Here is a 27,401-nt window from a genome sequence, read left to right as displayed (position 1 = left end):
GACAGATAGACTTCCCTTTTGATAAGCAGAAGCCAGACTTAAGGAACTGATAAATCATGAGGCCTGTCAACTTATGTTTGTGTATTCTGACTAATCAATAGGCTTCAAGAAGGACAATGAATTCAGAAATCAAATACTCCGAGGAAAACAGGATTCAGTTGTCACACAACACTAAAAGGTTAAAAAGTCAAAGCGAAGAAGACTTACTTCATCATTTTGAGACCCTGCCCCATAAAAAAGACCACCGATCCATTTCAAAGAACAAACCACGCATGCTTAATAGCTTTTGGCTAATTACCATACGAAGCGGGGAATGGGATGTACTAAAGTCATGAATATACATTTGTGGTTTGGGTATTCAATACTTCTGTACATAAAAAAGACCCTGTGATCTTCTGTGAGCGCGAGTGTGTTTGGGAGCTATCCCGCATGCTGCCCGGCGTCGTAATTAAACATACACTTTCTAACTTTAAACTGTTAGAGAGTCTTTTGTCCATCATAGTTGGATATCAGCATTAGGGCGATATTCATACTTTTTTAAATAATTCAGAACAAAAAGGGGAAGGCTGGCAGAGGGAAATTCAAGTGATTTAAGACATAGTGATTGATCCTAGGAGATAGAAAGAAAGGTAGAAATAAAGGTAGTGGTAAAGTTGAAATTTTGTTGAAAAGACAAGGGGCTTTGGATAGTTAGTTGAGAGGGGGAAAAGGTTGCACTAAATCAAACACAGTGGTGGGGAAGGTGTCTCCATGTACAGCTGTGTATCAGGAAAAGACACTGCCTCCAGACCTCAGCTACAAGTTAGGCCAGATCTGTTGGGGGCAGCAGAAGCTTTCTATTTCTACAGGTCAAAAGACACTCCTTTGTGCACCGAGGGACTGAGAGCAGCAGGACAGGTAAGGTTAACACATGGTGACCCCGGGATGACCCGGGAAAGCTGCAAACATCATCTTCTTTCTTAAGACAGTTTAGTAGCATTGCTCCAAATATTCCCACACATCTGTGTCTTAAATAAGAATGAGTTTCTGGGTTTATGCAGGCATCTTTATCAATTAATTTTGGCAGGGGGTTGAAACTGTGGGGTTTGTTTTTTCCTGTGAGCAATCATGGCTTAAAACAGGAGACCTCCTGGAGCCTGGCAAGATAAATATTGTAACTGGTATGAAGAGTGTATGAACGTGTGCATGCGTATGAAAGCATTTGAAGAAAGAGCAGGCATTGAATGTCCTGTATTGATCATTAAGAATGCTGTTTCTAATTAATCAGACTGGGAAATGGGTTGTTTCCGTCAAGCCTCCAACAAGGCCTGATAAGTTAGCCCTGTTGTAGTTTTAGCAGTGGAAGATCCTAATCAAACAGGAAAATGGCAGACAGATTGCCCAGTATCACTCCTGCTGCCTCTTTTCCTCCCCACCCAACAGGACAGCATTGGCGAAAGCAAAAGACCACACCCAATTTTATATGAGACAGAGCCCAAAATAGTTTGTTACTGGGCTGTTTTGAATACCCTCGAGGGAAAGGCTGGCGGTGGACGCGTAATGCGCTCGATGCTGTAGCGGGACATTCCCAGCTCCGGCTCTGGGGACAAAGACAGCGAGGCGTCTGGACGCGGCGTGGGAGCCTCCGCCTTCAGCGGCTCTCATTCCATCTTTCTCCCTGTTTCCATGTACTTGGCCGTGAGCAGCCATCCCTCTCCCCCCCTTCCCAGGACGCATTCCCAAGTGTGAGGAGGGTTTCGGGCGGAGGTGGGCAGTGCGTGCCGGGCGGGGTCAGCCTGAGAGCGCCGTTCGGAGCGGGACCCGGCCGGGGGGCGGAAGGCTGGGGCCACACTCGCGTCTTCTTCCTCTGTTTTTCCCAGCCGGGAGGCTCCTCCAGCTGCCGGGCTCAGTCGGCAGCTGCCTTCGGAACCGTGTGTGACGCCAGGAGGGTGAAAGTTTCTGAAGTTAAAGGAGGTTCCCAGAAAGCGGCGGGGGAGCGGTTTGTCCCGGGAGGGGCACAGCCCGTGGCTCGGGAGCCCTCCGAGGTGCAGTTCGCAAAGCGCAGTAAAGGATCTGCGCTTTACTTGCTCCAGTCTTTAACGCCTTTTTTTCTCCTTTTTTTTTTTTTTTTTTTCTTTTTCTTCTTCTGTTCGTTTTGGGCAGTGTTTCCCCACCTCGTGCGGCACCCATGATTGGGGTTGTGACCCAAAGGGACTTTCTACCTTCTCACAGCAGCCCGGTATAGCTTACCCTGTTACAGCTACACGGTACGGCCTCGTTCCTCATTTTGTGAATTCTTGTAGCTACCCCGAGTGTGTGCAATGGTGCTTTAAGGGGTGCTAAAGCAGTGAAGCAAAGGATTGTTATTGAAAACTCTGCTTGCCTGCAGGTGTGGTACATCTTCCACTGCTTTATAAACAACTCTGTGACTTGATAGTTTCTGCTTGCTATGCTGGCACTTGGTTTCTGAGTGTTTGTAGGAATATCTGTCTGAATTTCTTATAGCTGACTTGGTCTCTATTTGTTCTTGGTAACTGGAGAGTTACATCAGAAGTTATTTTAGGACAGTGTGTTTAAAATTTAAAGGCAGGCTGCTGGTTGTGGGTGTATGCAGTGTGTACACAAGTTTGCTGACAATTTGTTTTTAAATATTTTTATTTATTTATTTACTTACTTACTTGCTAGTCCTCCTTTTTTAACCTGTATAATATAGAAAATGCTTTTCAGTTGATTGTCTCTTCTTTTTTGCATGTTATGAAAACCCTTAAAAGGTTGGGCTTTGCTTATATTCTTGACAGAAGATGGTCTCAAGATGTGTTAGGTAGTTTTGCAGGAATTGGCAAAAAACTCAGCAGTGGGTAGAGTGTGTTACAGAGGTATTTTTTGCAAAATAATATTTCCACTTGAATATAACACCAGCTTCAGTTCCAGGCAGGTCTACAATTTAGTTGTAGGAAACAGGGCAATTAGATTTGTCAAGTCTTGCTGTCTGACCCCAGAACTACATTCTTTTTCACATGAGAAATCTGGTTAATTTTTGCACCTTGAATGTACAATATTACCAGAAGATGATCTGTCATCTCTCGTTGTCTTCCTTTAGGTGAAGCAGGTTTTCTCTTCCAAAATGACTTTACAAGTTCTGGTTTTGTGTTTGGCATATTCTGGGCTTGGAAAGGCAAATGGTAAGTTGAATTTCCTGAAAGCTACTTGAAATTGTTTGGGGAACTGGTTTCAGATTTCTGAGGCTTCAAGTAAGAGACAAAAATAGGTGAATTACAGATTGTTAGTGCTGTTTGACTTACATACTTACATAGCTGAGACAGAGACATGGAGCTTGTGGTTGTTGTGACACAAAACCTCCCAGAGCAGCATTTAGTGATGAGAGGGACAAGAAGCATCCCATATCTACACTGGACACCACTGTTAACCTGAATTGACAGCTTCCAAGAGTGGGGCATCCCTAAAGAACTCCCTTCCATCCATCTCAAATGCTCTGTGAACTCTGAAACTATAGTTCAGAAAGCCTTTTAAAGGCATTTGGCTGTTTACTCCTCTGATGATGGCTTGGTGTGTACTTCTCTTACTAATTCAATCTTCCTCTAGCTCTTAGGAAACAAAAATTGAGTATTTGCTGAGAATAGGAAGTCATGAGCTGCTTTAGTAAAACTTAAGAGGGAAGTCTGCAGATGTGGGTACAGAAATAGGTAAGTCTTTTCTTCTTTTAACTAGTTTAGGAGAAAGATAAAGCCCCAGCCAATGTAAATCAACATAACTTCATTGATTTTTAGGAGTATGCAGGAGATGGACTTTTTTGTAGGGAAAAGCCACATAAACAGTATGTAACTGAAGGAGTTGTGTCTGTGGGTAGTCCAGGCCTTAAAATCAACATTAGGCTTCTGAATATGTGTGATATCTGTGCATTTCATTAAGTGTTTACTGTCATTGCAGTGGTTCCACAGGCTGGACACACAAATGTGCGGATGGGTGACAATGTGACTCTGAGCTGTGCCCTGACAAAACCCCTGGATGTTCTGCAAGTGACATGGCAAAAGCACTCAGAAGAATTACATGACAATATAGCTACATACAGTATAACAAATGGTTTAAAGATTCACAAGCCCTATGAAGACAGAATGAATTTCACAAGTTTGGAACTCAACAAGACAAGCATAACTTTTTGGGACACTAGAATGGATGATTCAGGATGTTACAAGTGTCTCTTCAATGTTTACCCTTTTGGCTCCTTCTCAGGAAATACCTGCCTGAGTGTTTTTGGTGAGGTTCTCTGAAGGGATATGTCTCTAATGAAATGAGAGGTGTTTTCTCACCCACAGTATTTCCTTGAGCAGATTCAAGAACTGCAGTGGTAGCAGCATCCTTTGGTGGAACATGGCATAAAAACAGAGTACTGCTGCTGAGAGCAAAACTCTGTGGGTCATATTCTAGGCTGTTGTGGTCGTTTTGGCTCCTGTTTGTTACTCCTTGAAGTAGCAGCTGAAAAGCAAGGAGTAGAACTTGGGCAAACCAACATTGTCCATTGCAGTTCCCTTTTGGTGCAAGGTACAACCTCAGTGCTGTGAGCTGCTCTGCCAAACCCTACCATTGATAGGGAATTAGCAGATAGGACCAAGAAATGATTTTTCTTAACAGATTATTTTAATACTTCGATTTCAGATTGAGTGAAATCTTTGGGGTATATAACTTCAGTATGGGGGAAGTAGTATTGAGTCATGGAGGCGACCTGACCCGAGGAACTCTTCTTGCATTCCTTGCCATTGGGCTCAGTGTGATTCGAGTAAGCTTTACTCTGATTCGTAAGGTTAGACTTCTTCTTCTGCTTATGACCAGGTGCTCACTGTGGTGATGACTTGTTTCATTTGTGTGTTGGAAGGTCTTAATGCATCTGTCCATCACAACATATCTGAAGGTCATTTGATAGTCATCTGTAATGCTGATGGCCTCCCAGAGCCCACCATCACCTGGAACAACCTGTTCAATTCTACTCCTACTCAGAAGACAGTCAAGCACGGAAATGGGATTGTGTCCATCACAAGTAAACTGGAAATCTACAACATTCATAGCATCAGTGCACAGGATTTGACCTGCAGAGTAAGCAACTCAAATGAAACATTTGAATTGCCTGTGAAGATAAAAGGAGGTAGGTGAGCAGTACAAGCAACTTGTTAGCATTCTCTTGGCCTCCATGTTTTACAGCATATTTGGGTAGAAATCTGGGAACAGGAGGGAATGAAATGTGCATATGTCAGGAAATCCTATTTGCATTCATTGTTGTCTTTGAGGTTATAATATATTTCAGTCCTATCCAAGAGGGAAAAGCTAGACTAATCAGCTAGAGGGGTATGGGGTTTTAGAGGCACCATACATTTTGCTGTAAGTTGAACTTACGTTCCCATGTAGGTCTTCATAAATTTTATTTTAACAACTAAAAATAAATAAAAATATGTCAGCTGATATCTGTGAGTAGAAAGATGAGTAAAAACTCTATGGATTGCTTGATGAACTCAGAAATTTTGAAATTCATAACAAACTGTCTCTGAAGCAAATGTTTCAGTTCAATTTACAGCATGTTTTGTTCTATTTAACCGGCATATTATGATTCAGTTTCTCTGATTTTTTGCTAAGGCATATGTCCACTGCATTAATAGTCAGGGAGAAATAGTACTCTCAGGCATACAGGGAGGGGGTCAGTTGAAGATTCTTATATTTGGTTTCTACAGAAATCTTAGATACATTAACGCAGCATATGAGTATCTTGTAGTGTTAATTTATTTCTTCTTACAACATTCTATTCTGCTGGAAAGATTTTCACCCTGTTTCTCCAGATAAGGAACAGAAACATTAAAAGCTGAACTACCATTCTTAGTTCATACAGGAGCACTGACTTGAGTGATTTAAAATTCACATCTCTATATCCAGAGCCTTAAATTGAAGACCACTCATAAATTAGCAAGACAGGAAAAGCAGCTTGTAGCTGTGGGTTAATTCTGAAATTTCATGGTCAAGAAGTGATTGTTAAAGGAATAGTATTAAAGAACAGAGTCTGATTTTTAATATGTGCTTTCTAAACATTCAAAAGCAATTTAGTTCTTAATTCTGAATTATATTACAATTCTGAAACAGCAAATTAATCTTTTTGTCCTGTCTCCAATATTCTTTTGTTTTGGTCATTTAAAAAGAAAATGTATATCTCAGAAAGTAGAAAACTGAGACTGTTGTTATTTCTTGCTCAGTGGATAAAAAAAATCAGCTAACAGCTTTTTGTTGTAACAATCTTATATTTTAGAGGACAAGAAGTTCAAATGAATAGTTCAGTGTATCTTTGTAACGTATCTTTGGTTTTGGTTTGAGTCAAATAAATTTCAAGTCATTCAATTTCCCAGCTAACCTCAGTGAAATGAGCCTTTGTATAACATCTTGATTAATAGAAGTCAAATAAAGTGGCTAATGTCTAACCAGGGAGGAACGTTTACATTCAGCTGTTGAGTAGAGCTATTTGCAGGCAGCAAAATATAGCCTGTCTTCTTTTTTTAAAATTAATGTTGCCTTTTCAACAGTGTTAAGTGTTTAAAAGTAAAAATAATAAAATTCTGGGTGAACAAAAAGCTTTTTTGAAAGTGTTGAGACATGTATGAAGTTCTGCTTGTGTGTGTATGCCAACCACTGTGTCAGGTATGGGAATGGCAGTGTTCTTTGCCATGAGCACATCTTTTCTTCACATTTTCTGTGGGCAAGTAGTTTATTTTTGAAGATACACAGGTTTATTCTCTCTTTTGAGCAATTACTGCTTTCGTTTGTCTTAGCAATACCTTTAACTATATCAGAGGAACTCTGTCATTAATCAGACATCCTCTTGGCTTGCTTTGTTTTTTTCCTCAATGAGCTAGATTAATTTGCTGTGGGTGGTTTTTTTTTTTTGTTTTGTTTTCACAGAAAAGGGATCATCATTGCTTTGGCTGGTGATTATTGCAGTGCTTCTAGTGGTTGTCCTAGTTCTGATTCTGATTATTCTGTCCTCGAGGAAGATCCGACGCAGGAGGAGTTGAAGTAGTAAGTCACCAATGTGTGGAAAAGTGGTTTTCCTAGAGCCCATAATAAGGTTTGATCATCTGCAGAGAAGAATGAGACATTGTTGGGATACCATTGGGGGTATCAGAGTGGACAACTTAATATAATAATAATATACAATAATAGTAATATGTTTTGGGTTTTTAGAGGTTGCCTCAGTTGTGTGTAAGTTTCAGAGCTGTTTTCCCACTGCCAAGGGACAATCCAAGGCTGAAAATTGTGAGAGAAGGATCCAAGCAGAGCAGGATCTGCTGATCTTGGTTTGCTTTGAAGTAGCAGTCTCAGCAGAACTAATTCACCTATCTTTCACATTTTCCTGGAAGCCCACAAAGTGGAGTATGCTCAGATAATTTTTGGCAGATGAAGTAAACATCGTAGAGAAACTCATTCATGCAGAGTGATGTCCCCTCAGAGGACATAATTTTCTACTGGTCGTGGCAGCATCTGTGTATTTTTTAAGACAAACAGGGTAATACAATGAAGAAGTGTGCTCAAATTTGGCACATGACTGTGCTTCCTAATGAAGAATTAAGGAGAAGTTGCAGTCAGTGTAATGTTTCTGAGTGTGTAATAACCTGGTCATAAATCAATTCAATTCTCTAGTCTTAATTAATAGTAACATAATAAACAGAAAAAGACTGGGAGGGGGGACACCATAAGCTCCAGAAATCACAGAAATTTGATGGTCTTTGGTAGTTTCACTGTTGTTTAACTAAATCTAAATTCCATGTCTGGCTTTAAATTCCACTAATAGATTTAGAAACATCAGCACATATTAACTCAGTTCCTGGCTATTTAGATACCTGTTTCAGGGCAGTAATATGATATAAAGTTAAGAAGTGTTTCAAGGAATATCACACTTGTCTATTGTGAACTTAGACCTACAGCATCTACTATTAAGAGGGTTTGACCTAATTAATCTGCTACTGCCAGAGACACCAAAGTCTTCACTGAGAAGGAAGAGAAATGAACAGTTCTTACACCCCAGATGTAACGTCTTAATTGTAAAATGTCTGTCAGACTTCCATTGATCCTATAAACAATTCAGAAGATGAAATTTCTTGTTGAATTTTCTGACCAACCTGGAAGTTAAAGTGCAAGGAGTTTGTTCTTAAATACTGCGTTTTAAAGGATCAAAAGAAAAAGATGAAATGCTCACAAGAAAGATGTATCTTTATTCTAGAACAACCATTCCAGACACAAATGAGCTTGGACTAAGCATACCTTGAAAGAGAGACCTTGAGATGGAGGTGATCTGTTAGAGCTTTGGAATCACCCCCTCGAGCAGATCTGAGATTGACCAGGAAAAGAGAGTGCCAAAAAGCACAGGTGCTGCCTTGCAGTGCTTTGAAGCCCCTTCACTGCATGCAGATGGGAACCACACTGGGATGCTGTGTCTGCACTGGGGCCTGAAGCTGGACCAGTGTCACTCAGTGAAATGCTGCTTGACAAGACTAAGTTGTTCATGTGTTGAGTAGGCTGAGGATATTAATATGTCCTAGCATGATTCTGGACCCTGGATATTAGCAATTCCCTGGGCAAAGCCCTTATGTGTGTCCAGCAATAGTTTGTAACAGGGCCATCCCCAGCAGGCAGTGACAGCAGGTTTCTTACACCCTACACCACACACTAGGTGTTGGGCTTGGAACCCCCCAAGCCATTTTGTGTATCTTTGTGCCATGACATGGGTCATGTAAGACATGATTTACTGCTGCAGAGACACCAATAATGCACAGCAACAGAGCCTACATGTTATTTGGGAAACTGAACAGATCTCCTCCCCTGCCTTGTAAGGAAAGCGTAAGACAAGAAAAGCATCAGTTTCAACTGAAAGCACTGTGCCTCTTTTTCCTTAGCTAATGGCTCAAAGCTTGAAGTCCTTCTGTGTCTTCAAGAGAAGTGGGGTCTCATGTTCTGCTGCCTGGGAAGATGTCAGGATTCCTGGCCCCACATGTATTCCTGGCCAACGTGTCACAAGGTCAAAACTTAATGCAAATCCCTGTTCCTGGGGCAGAGGGCGTAAATAAGATGAGCAGCATTTTGTAGTGGGTGTTTGTTGGATTAAAGTTTATCAAGAAGAGCAGGATATTAATGGCATCCATTGTTCGTGTTCCTTCCCATTTTTCATGGCTTTTGATTAACTCTGCTGCCAGGATGTGACTTCTGCAATGAGGTTGTAGGTCTCTGTTTTTTTAATGTAGTCTATTTTTTATCAGCCACAGTCTGTATCTTTTCAGTTGCTCTTTGGTCTTGAGTTTCAAAAGTGTAATGCACTAACCTGGATCAGTTTTGAATAAAGGCAGCATTACTTTATCCAGAGTAATTTTGACCAGCTGATCACATTCCTTCCTACAGCGACCCTCTTAGCGAAATGTGCAGTCTCTCTTCCTAATTTACATCTGTTTCCCTGAAGGCATCATTAATTGGTTTGCTGTAAAACTTCAGTACTGGTGCAGTTTGATCGCGCTGTCACGATCTGATTTTTTTTTTTTTTTTTTTTTTCTTCCAGGATGCTCATTTTCTGTTGGTGACTAAGGGTTACTTACTAGTTCATCTTGTATCTGTGGAGCTACAGTAATTTGTAACACTTTATTTACAGTGTGTTACCACTCCACAAGTGTTGTGATGAGGAAATCTCCTAAACTTCTTATCTTTGGACCCTAGTCTGGTTTTGTGGTGACTTGTTTTTTCCCTTGATCATCTGTAAAATATATTTATGCTTTCTAAAGCATTGGTTGTAGTTGGTTCACGCAAAAGACAGTAGTATCTTGCAGAAAGCCCTTTTCTGATTTTATCCTCTATTGTCTTCAGACTGCTTAGGATGAGGAACACTGCCTACACACATACTTTTGGACGTGCTGTTTGTAACAGCACAATAGAGAGCTAAATATAGAGCTAATAGCACTGGCTCAAGAATACCAGGGTATGTCTGGGGCTTCAGTACTTCTTTTCATTCTGCACTAGATAACAAGTACAGCCTTTCCAGGCTTGTCAAAATGCTCAGTTTTTAAAGTAAAACAGTAGCTTTTCATCTGGGTGGCTGGAGAGCCTTCTCTGACAAAGTTTCTTCAAAGTGCTTTTGCTTCTGAGAGTATGGTTAGGTTTTGCTTTGCTTTTTTTTGTTGTTGTTCCCTTCCTCTTCATGGTAGATACTTGGGAATCAGGTATCTGGGGCTGAAAGCTGATGTCCCATCCCTCAGGCACTTGCCTTGTATACCAGTTACAGAGCATACAAATGTTTTAGTTCTCCCTGAAAATGTCCCAAGTGACGTGCCTGTACAACATTTGTGGATAAGTGACTTGTTTGGAATCAAACTAAGCAGCCTTTGTGGCAAGTGCTGACAAACAAGCTTTGGAAAACTCACAAATCATCCTCTACCAAGCAGACAGGCAAATGCAGCTGTGCCTACCACTCAATGTAAGTGCAATGAGCAGGCTGCAAAGAATCACCAGGCATAAATTCTCCCATGGCTGAAGTTTCTTGATGCTGCTCATCTGATAAAAAGTTAAATCCTTTCATTCCTTACTCAACTAATAGTGCTTAACTGTAGACCACCCTGAGATAAAGCAGTCCAGTTAAGAAGCCTAGTAGAAGCAAAATAAATGCTAATAGCCTGAATAAATTCCTGTGACTTAACTGTCATTTATGTCTTCACTTGAATGCTTTCCACGGCATCACTTGCTTATTTCATGGCTTGCAGGATACTCGTATTTCAGCCTGGCCAATTAAAAAGCTTTGCAGTTAATTCTCAGGGTGTATCAGAATGCGGGGGGATAAAATTCCACACATACGTTTTTTCTGGAGGCTTGTGGTAACCTGTGAAGAAGGACTACTTCTCAAATGCATATAAAGGCCAGATGATTTTGTTTTATTTTGTTATGTTTTGTTTTGTTTTTAAGAATTGGTATGTTGCATAAGCTTTTGTTTAGCATATGCAGGTTTTGCCATGTGGAAAGCTTCTGAAATATTCAAATAGTATGCTTGTGTTTAAAAAATCTATTTCAAGAGGAAAAGAAATGGGGCTTCTAATTGAGTAGGTATGATACTGGATAGATAAGAAAGCTGAACAAAATAGGTGAACCTGGAAGAAGAAAACTTGAAGAGTCATAGAATAAAAGACTAGGCCAGACCAAAAATTCCATTCTGCAGAAAGCACCAGCATAGAAATATGTTTTTCCTGTTTGGAAATCAAAACATTCAGGTTCTCCTTCAGTGGAGATATTATGGAACTCAGGTGTAAGCATTGCCTTTGCTTGATAGTGCTATGGTTTACTTGACAAGGTGGTGTTCAGTCATAGGTTGGACTTGATGATCTTGGAGGTCTTTTCCAACTTTAATGATTCTACAAATCTCTTTATGTCTGAACACAAGCAGCTATCTGTATGAACTTCAGTGTGCTTAATATGTTACACAAAGACTCCAAAACAGGCTCAAAATACCTCTCCATTACAAACTGGAGATCACTTAATACCCTGAATAGGAATTTAAGATTCCCTGAGTGTTACCTTTTGAACTTTATAGTTGCTACAAATAGCACAGAATCAGGTCTGGTAAGTGTAAAATAGCAGCTTGGCTGATCAGCTATAATATGTACATATGAGAAACCCAAATTTTGGTGCCAAATATCTCCTGGAAGGCTGGAAAATAAGTACTAGGCAGGAATTCCAGTTTTTGGGAAACTTCATAAGAGCAAGTACTTGGTTACTCTTGCCAATGCTTTGTTTATAGTAAAGATAGTAATTAATTCTGAAAGTCATTATAGCAGTATTCTCTAGTCTGTATTCAATTTGAGAAAGGCTCTGTTTCTAAGCTCTAGCTTAAAAATTACAACAGTTCTTATCTTACAACTCGGCATGTTTCTTCAGTGGATTTGCTTTGACATCTGGTTTTCTTATTAGCGAGAGACTCAGTAGTTAAGAAAAATATAGTAGCGGCTTGGTTTTAGGAGAATTTTCAAAATAATATTTCCAGAGAAGATCACTAAATACCACACTTTCAGATGAAAAACTTAGGACATAACTCCCTCTTAAATGAGGAAGATGGATATAACACACTTCTTTTGCAGAGGAATCGTTTTCTAGGAGTCACGTCCCAGCTGGCGAGGCTCATTTTAGAGAAGCCTTATTCATTTTAGAGAAGTTTCCTCTCAAATGTGGCTTTAATGGGAGTAGGAAATCATGTTTGTCGTATTTGGAGTTCCTGCAAAACAGCACAAAATATGCAGTGAATATACAACAGCTTCATTCCTTTACCCTTAATACTAAACCAAAAAAAAAAACCAAAAAACCAAACACAAGCCAACCAACCAAACAAAAATCCCAAAACTCAAACATGCCACAGTGTAAAAACAATGTAGACAGACCTAAACAGAGCTACTAAGGGAAGGAATTAAAAACCCAAACAACAACCCTCATGACAAAAATGTCAGTGAAGGGATAATTCTGCTGTCAGGCTGCCCGTCAGGTTTCCTGCAGACATAAATATTTTGCAACTCAAGTGAAGAAGATGTCTGTTTCCAGACAGCTCCTGTTCCCTAGTAATTCCACCTAATTTTCTGTTCACAGAAGTGTGCCTGGCAGCACCCTCTGGTCTGTATCATATATGGAGGGAAGGTGGGCACACTTTGCAAGCTTTCCCTGCTTCAGTGCTACCTGTTTTCATTGTGAAGGACAGGGATGGCTGGTGTTTTGTTTGTTCCCTGGCATGTTTTGCTGGGAAAAGCATGCTCCTTATCCTGCTTTCCATTTAGAAGAGCCAGGAAAAGGGGGTGGCAGAGAAGGAAGGGGGGGAAGGTCAAATGAGTGAATTCTGGTCTCCTGGGCCATGGCTGGGGTTTTTGTCTGGAAGGATGAAATAAATCCTGTTTTCTACAGGATGAAGGTAGTGGTGTAGGAAACATCTTGGAGTTTGTCCTGAGCATCTAATGGGAAGACATTGAAATCTGTGCTAGTAACACATGAAGCCCTTTCTTTGTGAACAGGGAGGCTTTCCTGTCCTGTGCATCATATTTGTGCTCATACTTCATTATGCAATAATCTTCTGGTCCTTCCTGTTATAAATGATCATGAGCCAATTCAAAATCCAAAGATTTATTTAGCAATTTTCAAAAATTAATTTCAAAAACGCCAGGATAAATCAGGACAACATCGATCGAATGTTGGGTGGACCACCCAGCAGCAACAATGGTGCTCTCAGGTATAGCCACTCATGCAGGGTAAGAACTTTATGCCATTTTTCTGCCCTGAGGCAAAAACACACTGCCGCAAAGAACACGAATTCGCCCAAAACATGACATCATGCAAATAGTACAACTGCCAAAATGTCCTTCATCCCCCCAGGGATGTTTTTGAAAAGATTTCCTGTAGAATTGAAGGTACAAAAAAAAAGTCTCTGAATTTTCTGTTGGGAGGCTTGATGAGATCATCTACTAGTTACCATCGAGATCGATATCAGATCCTTGAGTGGCTGCGAAGATGTGGCCCGCCCGGTGATCCGGTGATTAATGAGCCGTTTCCACGTTATCTCTCCTGTTATGTTGCAAATGTCGTGGTGGCACCTCCAAACTAAAAAAACTTTGGAATTCTTGGAGACGCCCTCAGACTGTCTCCGAGAATTCGGTTTGGTTTTTTTTTTAAATTCCAATATATAATTTTACACACAGAAATTTAATACACGAATTTTATACAGTACATTTATTACATTCCTTATCCTTTTCATTCCAACAATAGGGCTTTGTATATAACAAGAAAATAAAATGGCTGGCAGCTGAAAGGGAGAACAAACAGCATTCCTGTAATATGTGAACAGATGTCTCACTGTTTCAATTTCTCATTCACTTCCTTGGTAAAAATTACTTATATTCTTGATTCCAAAATACCTTACAAAATGCTTGGTCTGAATGCAGGGTTATTAGATAAGGAACCTCTTTCATACTCCTCTACATGAAAAGTAAAGATGCCATATATTTTATTATTGTCTTCAAAGCTATATAAAGTTGCAAACTGAGTCTCAAACATACGAAAGAAATACTGAAATATCAAGTTACTTAGATACTCAATATATGTGTATTAATTAATTATTGGTGCATTATTACCAGTGAGGAAAGTTGGTTTACTTTTCACAGTTTACAAATCCTTTCAGGGTTTTGTATATTGCTTATATCATATTCTGAATTTCACAGTGTGTGTGATTTCCACAAGTAAAAAAGCAGCAAAGTTGTTCACCAAAGGGTGAGTTTGTAACTGTTGCTCTCCACCTTCCTCCTGTGCATTTCTCTTCCTTCTGTCCCAACAGCAATTTACACTGCTAAGCAAAACCTGAGACAGCAACACAATGGCCATGACTCATCGTTTCCTGGGGTTGTTTTTGTGTTTTCTAGGGTCCTTGAGGATTTCCATGCATCCATCAGATCATTAGATGCCGGCAGCCTGAAGTCAATATTACACATAGTGACTTGACTGTCTGAAAAGAAGTAGCAAAAAAAGAATACATCATATACACTGCCCTATCTGGAAGCTGAGTTGGTCACTGAAATGACTAACACAATATTATCTGGTCTAGACCCTTAATCTTAAAATGTAGGACTGGAGGGACCACTTGGTCTGCTACTCTGCAGAGAAGGAGATTTTTGTCAGGCAAAACCTTCTTTACCCATGCCACTCTTGGAACTGCTGCTGGCCAAAATATGTTAGTCATCTTCCAGCTGAGTTTTGAAAATGTCCATGGATAGAAACTCTGCAGACTCTCTGGGGATTTTCTTCCAGTGCCTAATTGCTCTTGAAGTAGAGAGGGATTTAATTTTTGCCAATATCTGTCTGCAATTTCACTTGCAGCAACTCAAGAGTTCGTCACACTCTTCCTCGTCTGGTTTTTCTTCTCTTATCCAAATGTTCCAGCTCCTTTTTCTCTGTCTGGAAAGACCTGCTGGACTCAAAATCACAGGACTCAAACCACACAGGATTTCTCAAAATTATTGGGGAAGAGCAATATGTCTCCCAACAGGTGACTAAATGAAGGCAGTAGCAGCCACAGTTTGGAAAGAAGAATTATAAGTAATTTGTATAATATAAAAGTAATTTATTTTATTTGACTTCTTTCTAATCCTGGAGTGTTTTCTTGTGTGTTTTCTGAGTTTTTTAGGGATGTGTGTAGTGGGGTTAAATATATAAGTGAGGAGGATACAGTAACGAAGGCCAGTAGTGAAAGCATTGTCTTCTCCATCTTTCCTTTCTGTTAATACCCTATCCTTCTCCTTGCTGAGCTGTCAAAAGGCGTAGGTTTTGTCAATAGTTTTTGTGCTCACATTATGCACTTTTCAGAGTAGTCTTCCCTGTCTTCATCCGTTTTTATTGTGTCTTTTAAAACACAGATAAGTCACTTAGCTGGCCAAAAGTCATTGTTCCATGGCTGGGTTTCATTGGGTGGGATGTCACATGCTGAACTCATTATCCTGTGTCACTGCTGTGGCTGCAATCATATCAGCTGGCAGCCTGACAGAGGCTGAGCTTACTGATTTGTCTTGCTTCTGGTAGCAGATAAAGACACTGCACTATTCTTAGGAGCTGAGACCTTAGGAGCAGGATTCTCCTCCTGTTCCAGCTTGGATTGGAGCTCCTCTAACACCATCCCAAGTTGCCCATCCCTGCCAGCCGAAGCCTGCTGCTCCAACCATTTCCAGGTGCTTGATCCCCTCTTGCTGGGCAGCAGCAGGCTGCCCAGGAGGACTGTGCACTCCTGGGCATTGCCCTGCAGCTCCTCATCTTTGTGAGTGGTTGAAGGCTTCAGGTGCCCTCTGCTTCTGTCCTTGTTTTGGTTGGGACAGAGTTAATTTTCTTGATAGATATTAGTATGAGGCTACCTTTCTGACTCTCCCCTTCCCTCCTGGGGGACTGTGCAAGCAGCTGTGTGGTGCTTAGTTGCTGGCTGGGGTTAAACCATGACAGCCTCTGAGCACCTTCACAGGGCTCTGCGCCTGCCCCACAGGGCAAAGATTGCTAAAAGCAAGCCTGCCTCTGGGTGCACCTTCCCAGGGCCCATTTTACTGACAGGATAGTATGGGTTTTCCCAATACCTCTGAGGGTCCAGCCCTTGCAGAGAAGTGGCAAAAATCAATTAGTGAGACTGCATGATTGTGTCTTGAAAAATCAAAAAGGTTTTAATAAAGAAAGAAAATAATACAAAAACAAAGGCAAAGTTGAACACAGTATAGAGACAAGTCTCCTACTTGCTACAACACCTCGAAAAGCAAAAAGCATGGAACTTCTTTGTTCTTTTTCTTTAGTACTTAAGAGTTTAGGTGGGCTATTTGGCTCTTGGCCCAATGAGATTAACAACAGGCTTTGAGTTACGCTCTTGAAGCCCAATTCATGCTCCTCTGGCACTGAAACAATTACAATGAGAAAGGCACAGAACTTTCTAGTTAAACTTCCTAAAATGTCTAAAGGTAAACTGAAACTCTTTCCCTATTTGGAAACATCTGCTGGGGGTGTGGGGTGCTTTATTACAGGATAGACAGATGGGATGAGTGCTAGTGTTTAAGGTGTTTCTCAGTCTTCCTTCTATCTGAATGTTTGTCATTGTATCAGGATCACTAACAGTATTTTCTTTTCTTTTGGCTTTGATGAGCATTTGTTTGTGCATCTGAAATACTCCATCTTACCAGAGTGTGTAGCATTTTGGATTGTGCCTTTTATGTCATATGTTTACTGAGGGTACAAACTGTCAAGCTGAAAAATCAACAATGGAGATTTAAAACTTAGGACTCAGAGTTCAGAACAAGTATTTTGCTGGTTGTAGAGCAGTGGCCTCTCCAGAGTCTGGTAAAAAGTTTTGTGTGTCTGTCAGCTTATGTTATGGAGGATGTGAGGGGTGATGTTTGCTCTACATTTGTAGGCACAATATTTATTTGTACGTTTCACTTTTTCTAATTTAAAAAAAAAAAAATCTGATCTAACCAAAACACCAACTGGTGCTTTTTTTTTTTTTTTTTTTTAACTTGTTTGGGATACCAAAAATGCATAATTACAAGTTGGACTTTTTAGTAGTTTTGGTTTATACTTTGCTTCCTTTCTGAACAGAAAACGGAAGTTCATGGGGCTTTTAATGTGTTTTTGAGTATTTTTTCTTTTTAAAAGAAGATTTTGAACAAAACTTTTGGGATAAGTTTACAGAAGTATTTTTGACCACAGCAGCTGCAGTTTAGTTCAGATTTGAGAATAACTTCAGTCAATCAAAACAGTGTAATCAACATTTTTACAATTAATGTCTATGTCATGTTTGTTGCTTAATTGTTTTTTATCTAAAGTTACATGCTCTACAGGTACATTGTCTGTCTTGTTTTCTGTATTTACCTAGATCAAAAGAAGTCAAATAAAGCAATTTGAACATAAAACCACATCATTTCTTTCATTTGTAGCACAGTGCTAGTGAGCTTTTATAAATCAATGAGAGAAGTATTATGCATGAGCTCTAAGTATACTCTAAGTGTAATAATTCCTTTGGGAAAAGCAGTAGTGACCCAGTGTACTCTTTAATACATGTGGCTTTTTGAGACTAATTGTGAAACCACAATAATTTTTGTTTCTCATTACATCAACTTGCACTTCTTAAAAGATATAATAATGAGAAACTTGAATATAGTTAAAAAGATGCTACTGTATTCCTTGAGGAGCTGAGTGTCATGGAATTGTGTCCTCGATCTGAAAGGCAACAGTTCATTGCTTGTCTGAGCTATATTTGTTGGTAAAATACAATAGGCAGTGATTTCCAGAGGTTTTCCAGAGATTGCAACATAAACTTTCTATTTTCTCAAGGATACAAATGTTTGCTGGTGATGGCTTCTGAAGAGCTTCCTCCTGGATGCTGGCAAAAAGTGCAAGTCTTGTTGCTGCAATACATCACTCACCCTGAGTGAAGGGAGATTGTAGTTTCTTCTCCTGGGAATTCATTGCTATAGAACAAGGAATAACACTTTTAAACTAAAAGAGGGTAAATTTGGATTATGTATAAGGAAGAAGTATTTTACAATGAGAGTGGTAAAACACTGGAGCAGGTTGCCAAGAGAGATGGCTGGATGCCCCATTCCTGGAAATATTCAAGGTCAGGCTGGATGGGATCTGAGCAACCTGGTCTAGTGGAAGATGTCCCTGCTCATTGCAGGTGAAACATTAATTTTGAAGAATTAAAGATTTTAGTTAAACCAGATATTGCTGAAGTAAGACAGATAGACTTCCCTTTTGATAAGCAGAAGCCAGATATAAGGAACTGATAAATCATGAGGCCTGTCAACTTATGTTTGTGTATTCTGACTAATCAATAGGCTTCAAGAAGGACAATGAATTCAGAAATCAAATACTCCGAGGAAAACAGGATTCAGTTGTCACACAACACTAAAAGGTTAAAAAGTCAAAGCGAAGAAGACTTACTTACTTCATCATTTTGAGACCCTGCCCCATAAAAAAGACCACCGACCCATTTCAAAGAACAAACCACGCATGCTTAATAGCTTTTGGCTAATTACCATACGAAGCGGGGAATGGGATGTACTAAAGTCATGAATATACATTTGTGTTTTGGGTATTCAATACTTCTGTACATAAAAAAGACCCTGTGATCTTCTATAGGTGCGCGTGTGTTTGGGAGCTATCCCGCACGCTGCCCAGTGTCGTAATTAAACATACACTTTCTAACTTTAAACTGTTAGAGAGTCTTTTGTCCGTCATAGTTGGATATCGGCATTAGGGCAATATTCATATTTTTTTAATAATTCACAGGGGGCTTGAACTGGATGGCCTGGAAAGCTCCCTTCCAATCCAAACTCTTCTGTGATTCTAAGAATCTGACACTCTCAGATCAGAGAAAGCAGCAAGCCAGCAGTGCTGCTGCCTTGAGCACAGTGCAGGGCAAGCTTTGGTTTTCCCAGGAAAAAGAGCAATGTTTACCATGCACAAGAGCAGAAGGGCTGCTTACCTGGTCCAGGAGCTCCTGGCACAGCTGTCTCAAATGCTACCTAAACCACCAGTGGCAAGGGGTGTTGTGCTGACAGAGCAGAGCAGGAGCAAAATAGTGTGGGCTGAAGTGGTTCAGGCTGAAGCTGAGGTATGCTAGCAGAGTTAAGTGGCCTTAGAAAGAGTAGATTAGCCACCCTTGACTTCACAAAACGTACACATGTGCAGAACAGCGTGTTTCCTCAGGGAAACCTCAAGGTTGTTTTAAAATCTATAAAAGGTTGCTTTTTTAGCTGACAGCCTGGTCCTCAGAACCTGTCAAAATATTTGTTTTAGTTTTCAAGTCACAGTGCATTGTTTGGTTCCAACAGCTGTCTCCTGTCTTTGTGTGTTTTGTCCCCGACATGCTCAAGGATGTCATTACTCAGAGTCTTGAATTGTGCTGACATAAGGGACAGGAAGGTAAAGTGTCTGTGAGAGATAACAAGTTCTACGCATGACCACCATGATGCAGAGAGGGTCTTCAAACCACCAATATGCACGGCTGGGTTCCTATGAAAGATGGAATTTGGGAAAAAAAAAAAAACAACAAACACTTCTGATCACACAGTGATCAGACTTTTCCTTTCTGCCTTGGGTGTTTTGAGTGTTTTCCCATTGCCTTGCCTCACTGACCACCCAGTCCCAGGTCAGGCAGCTGCTCCAGCAGCTGAAGTAGGGAATGCATGCTTGTGTTTTTCCCTTTATCCTTTCCTAATCCTTCATCAACCCATGAATTTTGCCTCTGCCCATTGTTTCCAGTTTCCAAGTCTGAGAAATAGACTTAGGATGCTTCTGGGTGACTTCTCCATATCATGTCATGCCATGTGCCTGCCTGCTTCTCTTCTGTCTCCCAGCTGCTGCTCTGCTAACCAAAATGCTGTTCACTTTGAAAGCACAGTGCCAGTGGCTCTCAAAGGGTGCTGCATAACAAGATGTCAGGGAAAGAAGCTAAGCTAGAAGCCAAGAGGGTGGGGATTTGTCTGGATATTTTTTTCTGTAAGATGGATTGAAGTTAGTGGCAGAATCAGCACTGAACAAGAACTTGCATGTTGATGACCAGTATTTTTTCACCCGGAAAGGCTTAAAAGTCTTTCAGCTTCAAGTTGAAAGTACTTAAATAGTTTTTTGAAGACCATATTCAGTGAGCATCCTGGGAGATGGTAATAAAGTGAATTTGGTGCTTTGAGTCACTCTGCCTGCAAGAAGGAAGTGTGGCCACCTGGACGGGCAGAATTGGGAAATAAAAAATTGGATTGTAGCCCCAGCCTTATTTCTAGGTTTCCTTAGAGGAAAAGGAAGAGACCTATTTCCTTACTAATTGCAGTCTAATAAATTACTTCTGGAAAACAATGTAGCTGAGTGTAGTGGTTGACAAAAGAAAGTTTCCCACTTCTCACTTGAAACAGAGGTTAAGCAGGTTGGTCCTTGCTGATGAAGTATGGATCAGAGAGATTGCCTGTTCTGACAAGACCTTGTTAATGTAATTTGATAAGGAAACACACAGTGAGAGAATGATTCGTATTTTATCCACTCCTAAAGTGATCCTGATTTCAGCAGCATTTTTCCTCCTGATTTTGCCTTTTGCTGTTCAGGGTTCCCTGATTCGTTGTTCCTCTTCATCCTGGACAAGTTCCTTCCTGATCACTCTTGTTCCTTGCAAAGGACTTGGCACTTGGAAGCGTGCTATTTTCTTGCTTGTGTGGACACACTCTCCATCTGACTTCTCCCTTTCCCTTTCTGGTACTCGAGTGTTCATAAGAATCACTCTGTCCCTGGAAGGTGTTTTCATCTTCCTGGGTCAGAGTAACCGCAAAGTGAAAATAGCTCCTGTGAAAGCTTGTCCTTGTTTCCAAACCAGGAGGCAGCCCCTCAAGGAAAGACAACATTGACATCTGTACACAGACCTAGGAAAAATGTCCCTGCTCCTGTCTGTCTGAAGGAGCTCCACAGAGCCCAGATCCCAAGCACACACTGCCTGGAGCTTATGTGGAGCCCACTGACATATGTTCACCTCCCTTGCTGGACTGCATGATTGTTGCATCAAAATGTACAAAAAAAGAAAATGTGCAACTTGGGGCCTGAGTAACATGGTCGATGTCTCACCATGGAGTAAAAGGAAATCATCCTCTCACCACTGTTGCATGTGTTAAGTTTGATTTCTATTAAGCAGCTGGTTATTTCATCTAACTGATCCTATCTAGGGATGATAAATATTTATACTTCCTGGTGTCCTTTATCATGTCACAGCCTAGGATAAGATGGATCAGTTGGTTAGAGCATGGTGCTAATAAAGCCAAGGTTGAGGGCTTGATACGCATATGGACCATTCATTTGAGAGCTGGGTTTGATGATCCTTGTGGGGGGCTTTCTGACAACTCAGAATATTCTGTGATTCTGTGATAACTTTGAAATTCACTTAGTAAGTTTTGTTTCCTTTCTGGACTAATTAACCTGGGAGTGAGAACTGTGATGATGAGAGCAGCATTAGAAGAACTCATTAGGCTTTGATGGAAACACAAGAGAATACTTTCTTGGACAGCATAGAAGGCATAATGTTGGGAATGAGAGATAAGAAGACTTGGGATGAGAGAAAGCTGGCTTGTTTCCCTGACAACTCTGAGTGTCCCAACACAGAGTGGTTGCACTGGTGAGATGAGAGAGAGCTTGTGTGTCCTGCTCTGCCTCCAAATGATTCGCCTGGAGTCAAGAAGCTACTTGTGCTGTTGTCTGTGTGGAAGAACAGGACTAGAGTTGAGTTAAACAAAGGTAAATGTGTTCTGTCTGACCTGAATTGATAGTAAGGTCTCAGTTAAATTATCCAGGAATGTTTTTGCACTTAGGTATATAGTGCTTCCTGGGAGCGATATTTTAATTTTAGAATTTTCAGGGAGTTTGTCACAATGTCATCGTCAGTAGGGTAAGAGTGCTGTTGGCCAGGGTTCTTCCATAGTGAACAGTTCCCCTTTCCCACTGCCCTCAGCACTTCCATCTCCCTAGATTGAAGCTGAGTCCTACCTTCTAAACTGATTCGGGCACCAGAGGAGCTAAACCTTATTGCAACTTGCAGTAATAATTATGAGCTGAGATCCGTTTCCTATTTGCGTCACTGGAAGGAGGATTTGTTACTCTGCCTGTACTGCCCATCCATGTTTTGGTTTGGCTGTCTGTCAGAACTGCAGTGTTTGTACAGTGGCAGACTGGCCACATGAGCAACAGAAAAACTGGAATTGGAGAAATTTAGTTCCTTGAGTAGGTTGGCTGCTTCTTAGGGAGAAGCTGAGTTTTCTCTGGAAAAACAGAAATCCCAGTGTCAAGGAGGAGTAAAGACATGACCTCATGAGGTTTACATAGGAGTCATTTGGTGGTCTACCAAGAATGAGAAGCATTGAGGGGGAATCCCTCCAGTGTGGTCCTGTCCCCTACAAATCAGGAAGGGAGCAGAGGTGGCATGAAGCCCTGTGATGGACATACAGGATCAGGCTCTAGAGGTTACTCAGCATGGCCTTGTCTAACTATCAAGGCTGAGGTTTTCTCCACAGTCTCCCAGTTGGATTTCCTGTGAAGTGCTTCTTGGGACTGTTCAGGATCATGTGAGATCTGGACTCTGAGTCTTCAGACACATTTCTCTTTGTGCTGTGCAGACCAAGTTTCTGTAAGAAATGTTAATCTGATACTAAATTTGGGAAAGATAAAACTCTCTGCCGTGGGATAAATGGTGTGCCTGACAGTCCATATAAAGAGCCTATTATGCCTTTATTTTTTGTCATGTAAGCAGCACTTCCATCTATGGGAATAATCTCATTCCCAGTAGAAGTAGGAACTGTGTCTCTGCTGGCAAACCAGATATTTTCCCTCGCCCTTCTGACAGAGCTTTTCATGTTAATCTAGCCAATAGAAAGAACCTAGGAGTAAAATTAACCCTAGAAAGCTCTGTGGGCATCCTGAAAAATTGTTATGCTAAAATGAGGGAAGACAGAGCCATTGAAAAAGATCAGATGTGAAAATCTCAAATGGTTTGTCTAGGCAGCTAACCGAATCAACTGGAAGAGATTTCTGGTTTCCCAGAAACAATCCTCAGGATGTTTTCCACTTGTGTTTAAATGAGTTTTCTGCTGCAAGGTCTTCCCTTCTCAAACTTTTCTGTTGAAAGATTGGTATTTTAATATAAGAGGGAAGATATCCCTGGAAACTGCACAATTGTTTCTTTTGTTCATTATGACCTTTTGAAAGTCTGAAAATTTGAGGGGTTAAGTGCTAAAAAATAGGCATGAACTTATTTTCTATCCATCTAACTCATATTATGTGGATAATATGGCAAATTATTTAGCATTAGGTGTTAATCCTCTGCAGTTTAACTTCGCTCTTGGGGTAGCACAAGAAGACTCAGTATAATATGCTTGCTTTATTTGCTTGCACTGGTTACAGAGTGGCTGTTTGGATGGTGTGTGTACAATCCATCCCATTACGGAGTGGGCTTGGGCAGGTGCAGCTGCCCAAGAGTTAGAATTTTGTATTTCTAATACAAAGTATTAGAATATGATAATATTAGAATATTCTAATGCAATATATATATAATTTCTATTTGTTATAGTTAGAATTTTGTATTTCTAATTGGTTGTATTGGTACACATTTGTTAGCCTTTCCTGCTGAAATATTTGGGACAATTTTACAATTAAAAGCATTTAAATCCTTTTGAGAAAGGAATTGGCTTGGAGCTGACTCTGAAAAAATTCCCCGGAACAGACATTTGGAGAAGTGGGTCTGTTTATACAACCCTGTCCCAAAATACTGTCTGTTTTAGTTCAGACTGGATATGATTTAGCTGTTTACAAATAATTTTTATCCACTGGCATACAAATATATGGTGCATTCTATTTTTGAAATTAGGTGTCTATTCAACATTTATTACTACAGTGTACATAATGTTGAGTCAAGAAAAGAAAGTATTATTTCACCATCTTGTCAGAACTTTTGCTTCCAAAAATAGGGTAAGTATAAACAATTGTGAGCTTTTGCCTTTCCCACTAAAATGGTGGAAGGTACATTCTGTGGAATAAATAAATATTTTACAAGATAAGTAGGTCAAGGTTTAATAAGTCTTTCAGTTAAAGTGTTCCTTAATGTTTTATTTTACCTTTATAAATTGCTATGAACGGGTTTATGTTAAGGGATAGATAGCTTGTGAACAACCCTAAATAATGTAAAATTCTACATCTTCAGTCTCTAAATTACTCCTCTGGTTAAAGGTAAGAGACTACAGTAGAGGGAAAATAGAGAGCAATATTTAGAATGTACAACAAACAGAATATACTTTTCTGAGACACTAGGTAGAACTTTCAGAATGCCACTGAGACTTTAGGTAGAGGTTTGACAATGCCACTAGGAAAAGAGATTGATAAAAATATGGAATAAAAAAGAACTTATAAATATATGAAAGATTCATAAATATAAATGATGTTCACTAAAATATAAAATAAAAATAAAAATTCATAAAAATACTAATCTCTTTTTCCAGTGGCATTCTCAAAGCAGTAACTACGTGGAAATGGAATTGCTTCTTACCTGACTTGAAGAGGAATTGTCTTAAAAGAAGCGCCAAGAGCAACTTCCACATGACTCCATGTCCTTGTCTTCAGAGCACTAACAGACACATGATGGTGGACCCAAGTCTCCTGGTTAGAGAAGAGATTCTGAGCCAGCCCTGTGTGGTATGGGGTGCCATCAACACTGGGCTATGGAGCAGGAGAGGAACAACAGCAAGTAGCAGACAATTACAGGAATTACAGAGGATTACAGGGGAGAGAGAGTTTACTTTTCTGAAGAGGAATTGAAGGAGGCCACTTTTTTCTGTCATGGAGAACATTTTGATGGGAGTGCAAGTCAGAGATCAGCTCCAATTTGAAGTACAGAAGGACAGCCCCTCTAGAAAGTCTATGCCTATAGAAACCTGATACAGGACTTCTGAGTTTTGCTGCCTATGTGAACTCCCCTGTTTCCAGGTCATTTTGCTAATGGCTTCTGTGCTAAAACATCCCAAACCAGACCCACACAAATTCTCATGTGTACAGGATAATTTCTGTTTATATGACTTTAGTTCTAGATATGTCATTAGTTCTAGATAATAGAATCAAATAGAATTACGTGTAAATACAGATGTTTGGGGTTTATACTTGTAGAAAAACTTAAAGAATACTCCAGGTTCCTTCTCGGGGCACATGTCATCATATTTTGCCCTCTGTTTTAAGATGAACATACATACATAGATACATGCAACTAGTACTTTACTGTGCTGCTTTCTGAGTTCTGTGATAAAATCCTGACATGACTCCAGCTTTGACTTCAAGTAGCCCTTTTCCCTTGACAAGATCTTCCACTGATAAACAGAATGACTCATAAATTCAAAAATAGTCGGGTTTAGCTAGTATTTAAGCTAGGATTCTTCACATTCTAGAAAGAGAAAACTGAGGTGACAGAGAGAAATAAAGGGCCTGTGTGTATCCTGTTTCCACCTTGTTTTGTCACTGTAGGTAGGTCCTTGCTCCCAGCAGTGCTCTCTGGGTGCACTGAGTCTAAGTTGTCCAGGATATCTTGTTCTCCAGAAGGAAAATGTCTGATTTTGCTACATATCAGAGATTTTGATCTTTCCTAGTAGGCATTAAATAAATACTCAGACCACTGAGACTTCTGGGAGGAGAATATATGAAAATAGAAAATGCAATACTAAAAGAAAGAGATGTGACATAACCCAGTTGTGTAAATCCAATGAGTTTAGGCTGGAAAAAATCTTTTGGTATTAATGTGGAGATTTAGGTTTTGTTTCTCATGTTATTTGCTCTACATATGATGAAACAGTGTAGTGCAGAAAAGTACTAAGAATGACATTTTTCTGCCCTAACTTGGAAGAAAAATAGTTTTGTCCCATGGGGGTAGGAGTTACAATTTTTCACCAAATCCTAATTTTGAGTGTGTATTTTCTTTCTCATCCATAATCTCACAGAAAGTGAGCTTCCAGCAATGCCTTGGCTTTTCCACATCTTGAGAAAGTTTAGATTACTTTCTTCACAGCATTGCTTTTTCCCATCCCAAGAAGTTGTCCAGTAAGGAGTGCAACCACAAGTTTGTCTTGCTGCCTGTGAGCAATGTTGTTGATACAATGATCCAGTCCAGAGAGTTAGAGGAAGGGCTGAAACGTCTCAGCCTTGCAGCAAAACTTTTGACATGTTAAACTCCCATCCTTTGTTTTTCCTAGAGGTTTCTGGCTACCACTAATTTCCTACAAGCAGAGTGCTGAGGAAGGAGAGTTGACAGATGTTCATGTGGGTGTGGGTTGTTTACTGAGAAATTTTCTTATTTTGTAGCTATTACTACATGAATCCATGGAAGGTATCTGAAAATTGCCAGGGAGAACAGAATGTGCACCTGTGAGTTTTAGGTTGTAAGAAGTGATTAGGAGGGAAGGGGGAGTGAGAGCCAGAGCAGGTCATTGATGTGTGTAGGAAAGGAACTTATATGGTGACTTTCCTGGTTCAGATAAACAGACAGGTTTTCTCTGTCTTCCCCTTTCTCTGTCTTGTATATTTTCTGTTCTTGTGCTTTAACTTTTCTCACTACCCACATTCTCTTTCTCTCTCTCTCTCTCTCTTTTTTTTTTTTTTTTTTTACTTCATAATTTGTTGGCTGTTCACATGCTGTGGTTTTTGTTGACTGCTAGAGCCACACATAGTGCAGTGAGACTAAGCCAGATGTGCATATTTCGGCTCCCAGTGGATTGCGTATGTTTTGGAGATGCTGCTCAGATGCCTGCAGATCTTCATTGGTGGGTTTCACGCTGGTGTGATTGTTATGGAAACATTTGCTTTGGGCTGAAGAAGGGTGTGGAGACATGGGTCAAAGGAAGACCTCATGCCATTTATTTTCAGCCATGGACAAACATGCTGTGTGAGTGTTGTGGTCAGTCTGATGTGTACCAGCAACCCTTTGGATGAGGATTTATTTAAAAAATTACGATATTTGTACAATATTAAATATCTAAAATATCAAATATTTTAATTTTTTTTTTAACCATAAAGGGCCAAAAAGTGGAGGGAGCCCCATTTTTTCCAGAACCTTTTACTGTAAACATGATGAAAAGATAATTATAAAGGAAACTAGTGCAGATTGCACACCCTAGTATTTCACAGATGACTTTTATCTCAATGACTCAGTCCACATCAGAGAAAAAAAATGACACCACTTACTATTTTCATTTATATTAAAGCATTTCATTTCCAGAACTGAGAAGCTCTGATTAAATGTTATAAACTGTAACCTCCCTTGTTATTTTTTCCAGTTTGGTTTTGGGAGGGTT

At 40.2% G+C, this 27,401-nt stretch overlaps 1 protein-coding gene across 6 annotated transcripts; it reads left to right on the top strand.

Annotated features, from left to right (window-relative positions):
* The first annotated feature begins 1,760 nt into the window (after positions 1–1,760).
* Positions 1,761–27,313, top strand: LOC136306107 (OX-2 membrane glycoprotein-like). 6 transcript variants are annotated; one of them, XM_066209448.1, is made up of 7 exons: positions 1,762–2,024; positions 2,143–2,246; positions 3,080–3,161; positions 3,928–4,254; positions 4,871–5,137; positions 6,931–7,047; positions 14,445–18,760. In XM_066209448.1, the coding sequence occupies exons 3-6, from the start codon at positions 3,104–3,106 to the stop codon at positions 7,041–7,043; spliced, it is 765 nt and encodes a 254-aa protein (XP_066065545.1). In that variant the 5' UTR covers positions 1,762–2,024; positions 2,143–2,246; positions 3,080–3,103; the 3' UTR covers positions 7,044–7,047; positions 14,445–18,760. The 6 variants fall into 6 exon arrangements, with proteins under 6 accessions (XP_066030940.1, XP_066030937.1, XP_066065545.1 ...); XM_066174843.1 differs by lacking the exon at positions 14,445–18,760 and adding an exon at positions 24,570–27,313 and having other exon boundaries at positions 1,761–2,246; XM_066174840.1 differs by lacking the exon at positions 14,445–18,760 and adding an exon at positions 8,922–9,388 and having other exon boundaries at positions 1,761–2,246.
* Positions 27,314–27,401: the final 88 nt, after the last annotated feature.

This window comes from Chamaea fasciata, unplaced genomic scaffold, assembly GCF_029207755.1.
Source record: "Chamaea fasciata isolate MVZ Bird 193981 ecotype frontalis unplaced genomic scaffold, bChaFas1.0.hap1 SCAF_2, whole genome shotgun sequence".
Lineage (NCBI taxonomy): Eukaryota > Metazoa > Chordata > Aves > Passeriformes > Sylviidae > Chamaea > Chamaea fasciata.
The sequence above is the reverse complement of the archived record's forward strand: the minus strand, read 5'-3'. Positions and strand labels throughout refer to the sequence as shown.

Coding starts and splice junctions, on each gene's coding strand:
- LOC136306107 (XM_066174843.1), top strand. CDS start 3,104: ATGACTTTACAAGTTCTGGTTTTGTGTTTGGCATATTCTGGGCTTGGA. Junction 3,162..3,927: donor TGGGCTTGGAAAGGCAAATG/GTAAGTTGAATT, acceptor CTGTCATTGCAG/TGGTTCCACAGGCTGGACAC. Junction 5,138..6,930: donor GCCTGTGAAGATAAAAGGAG/GTAGGTGAGCAG, acceptor TTGTTTTCACAG/AAAAGGGATCATCATTGCTT.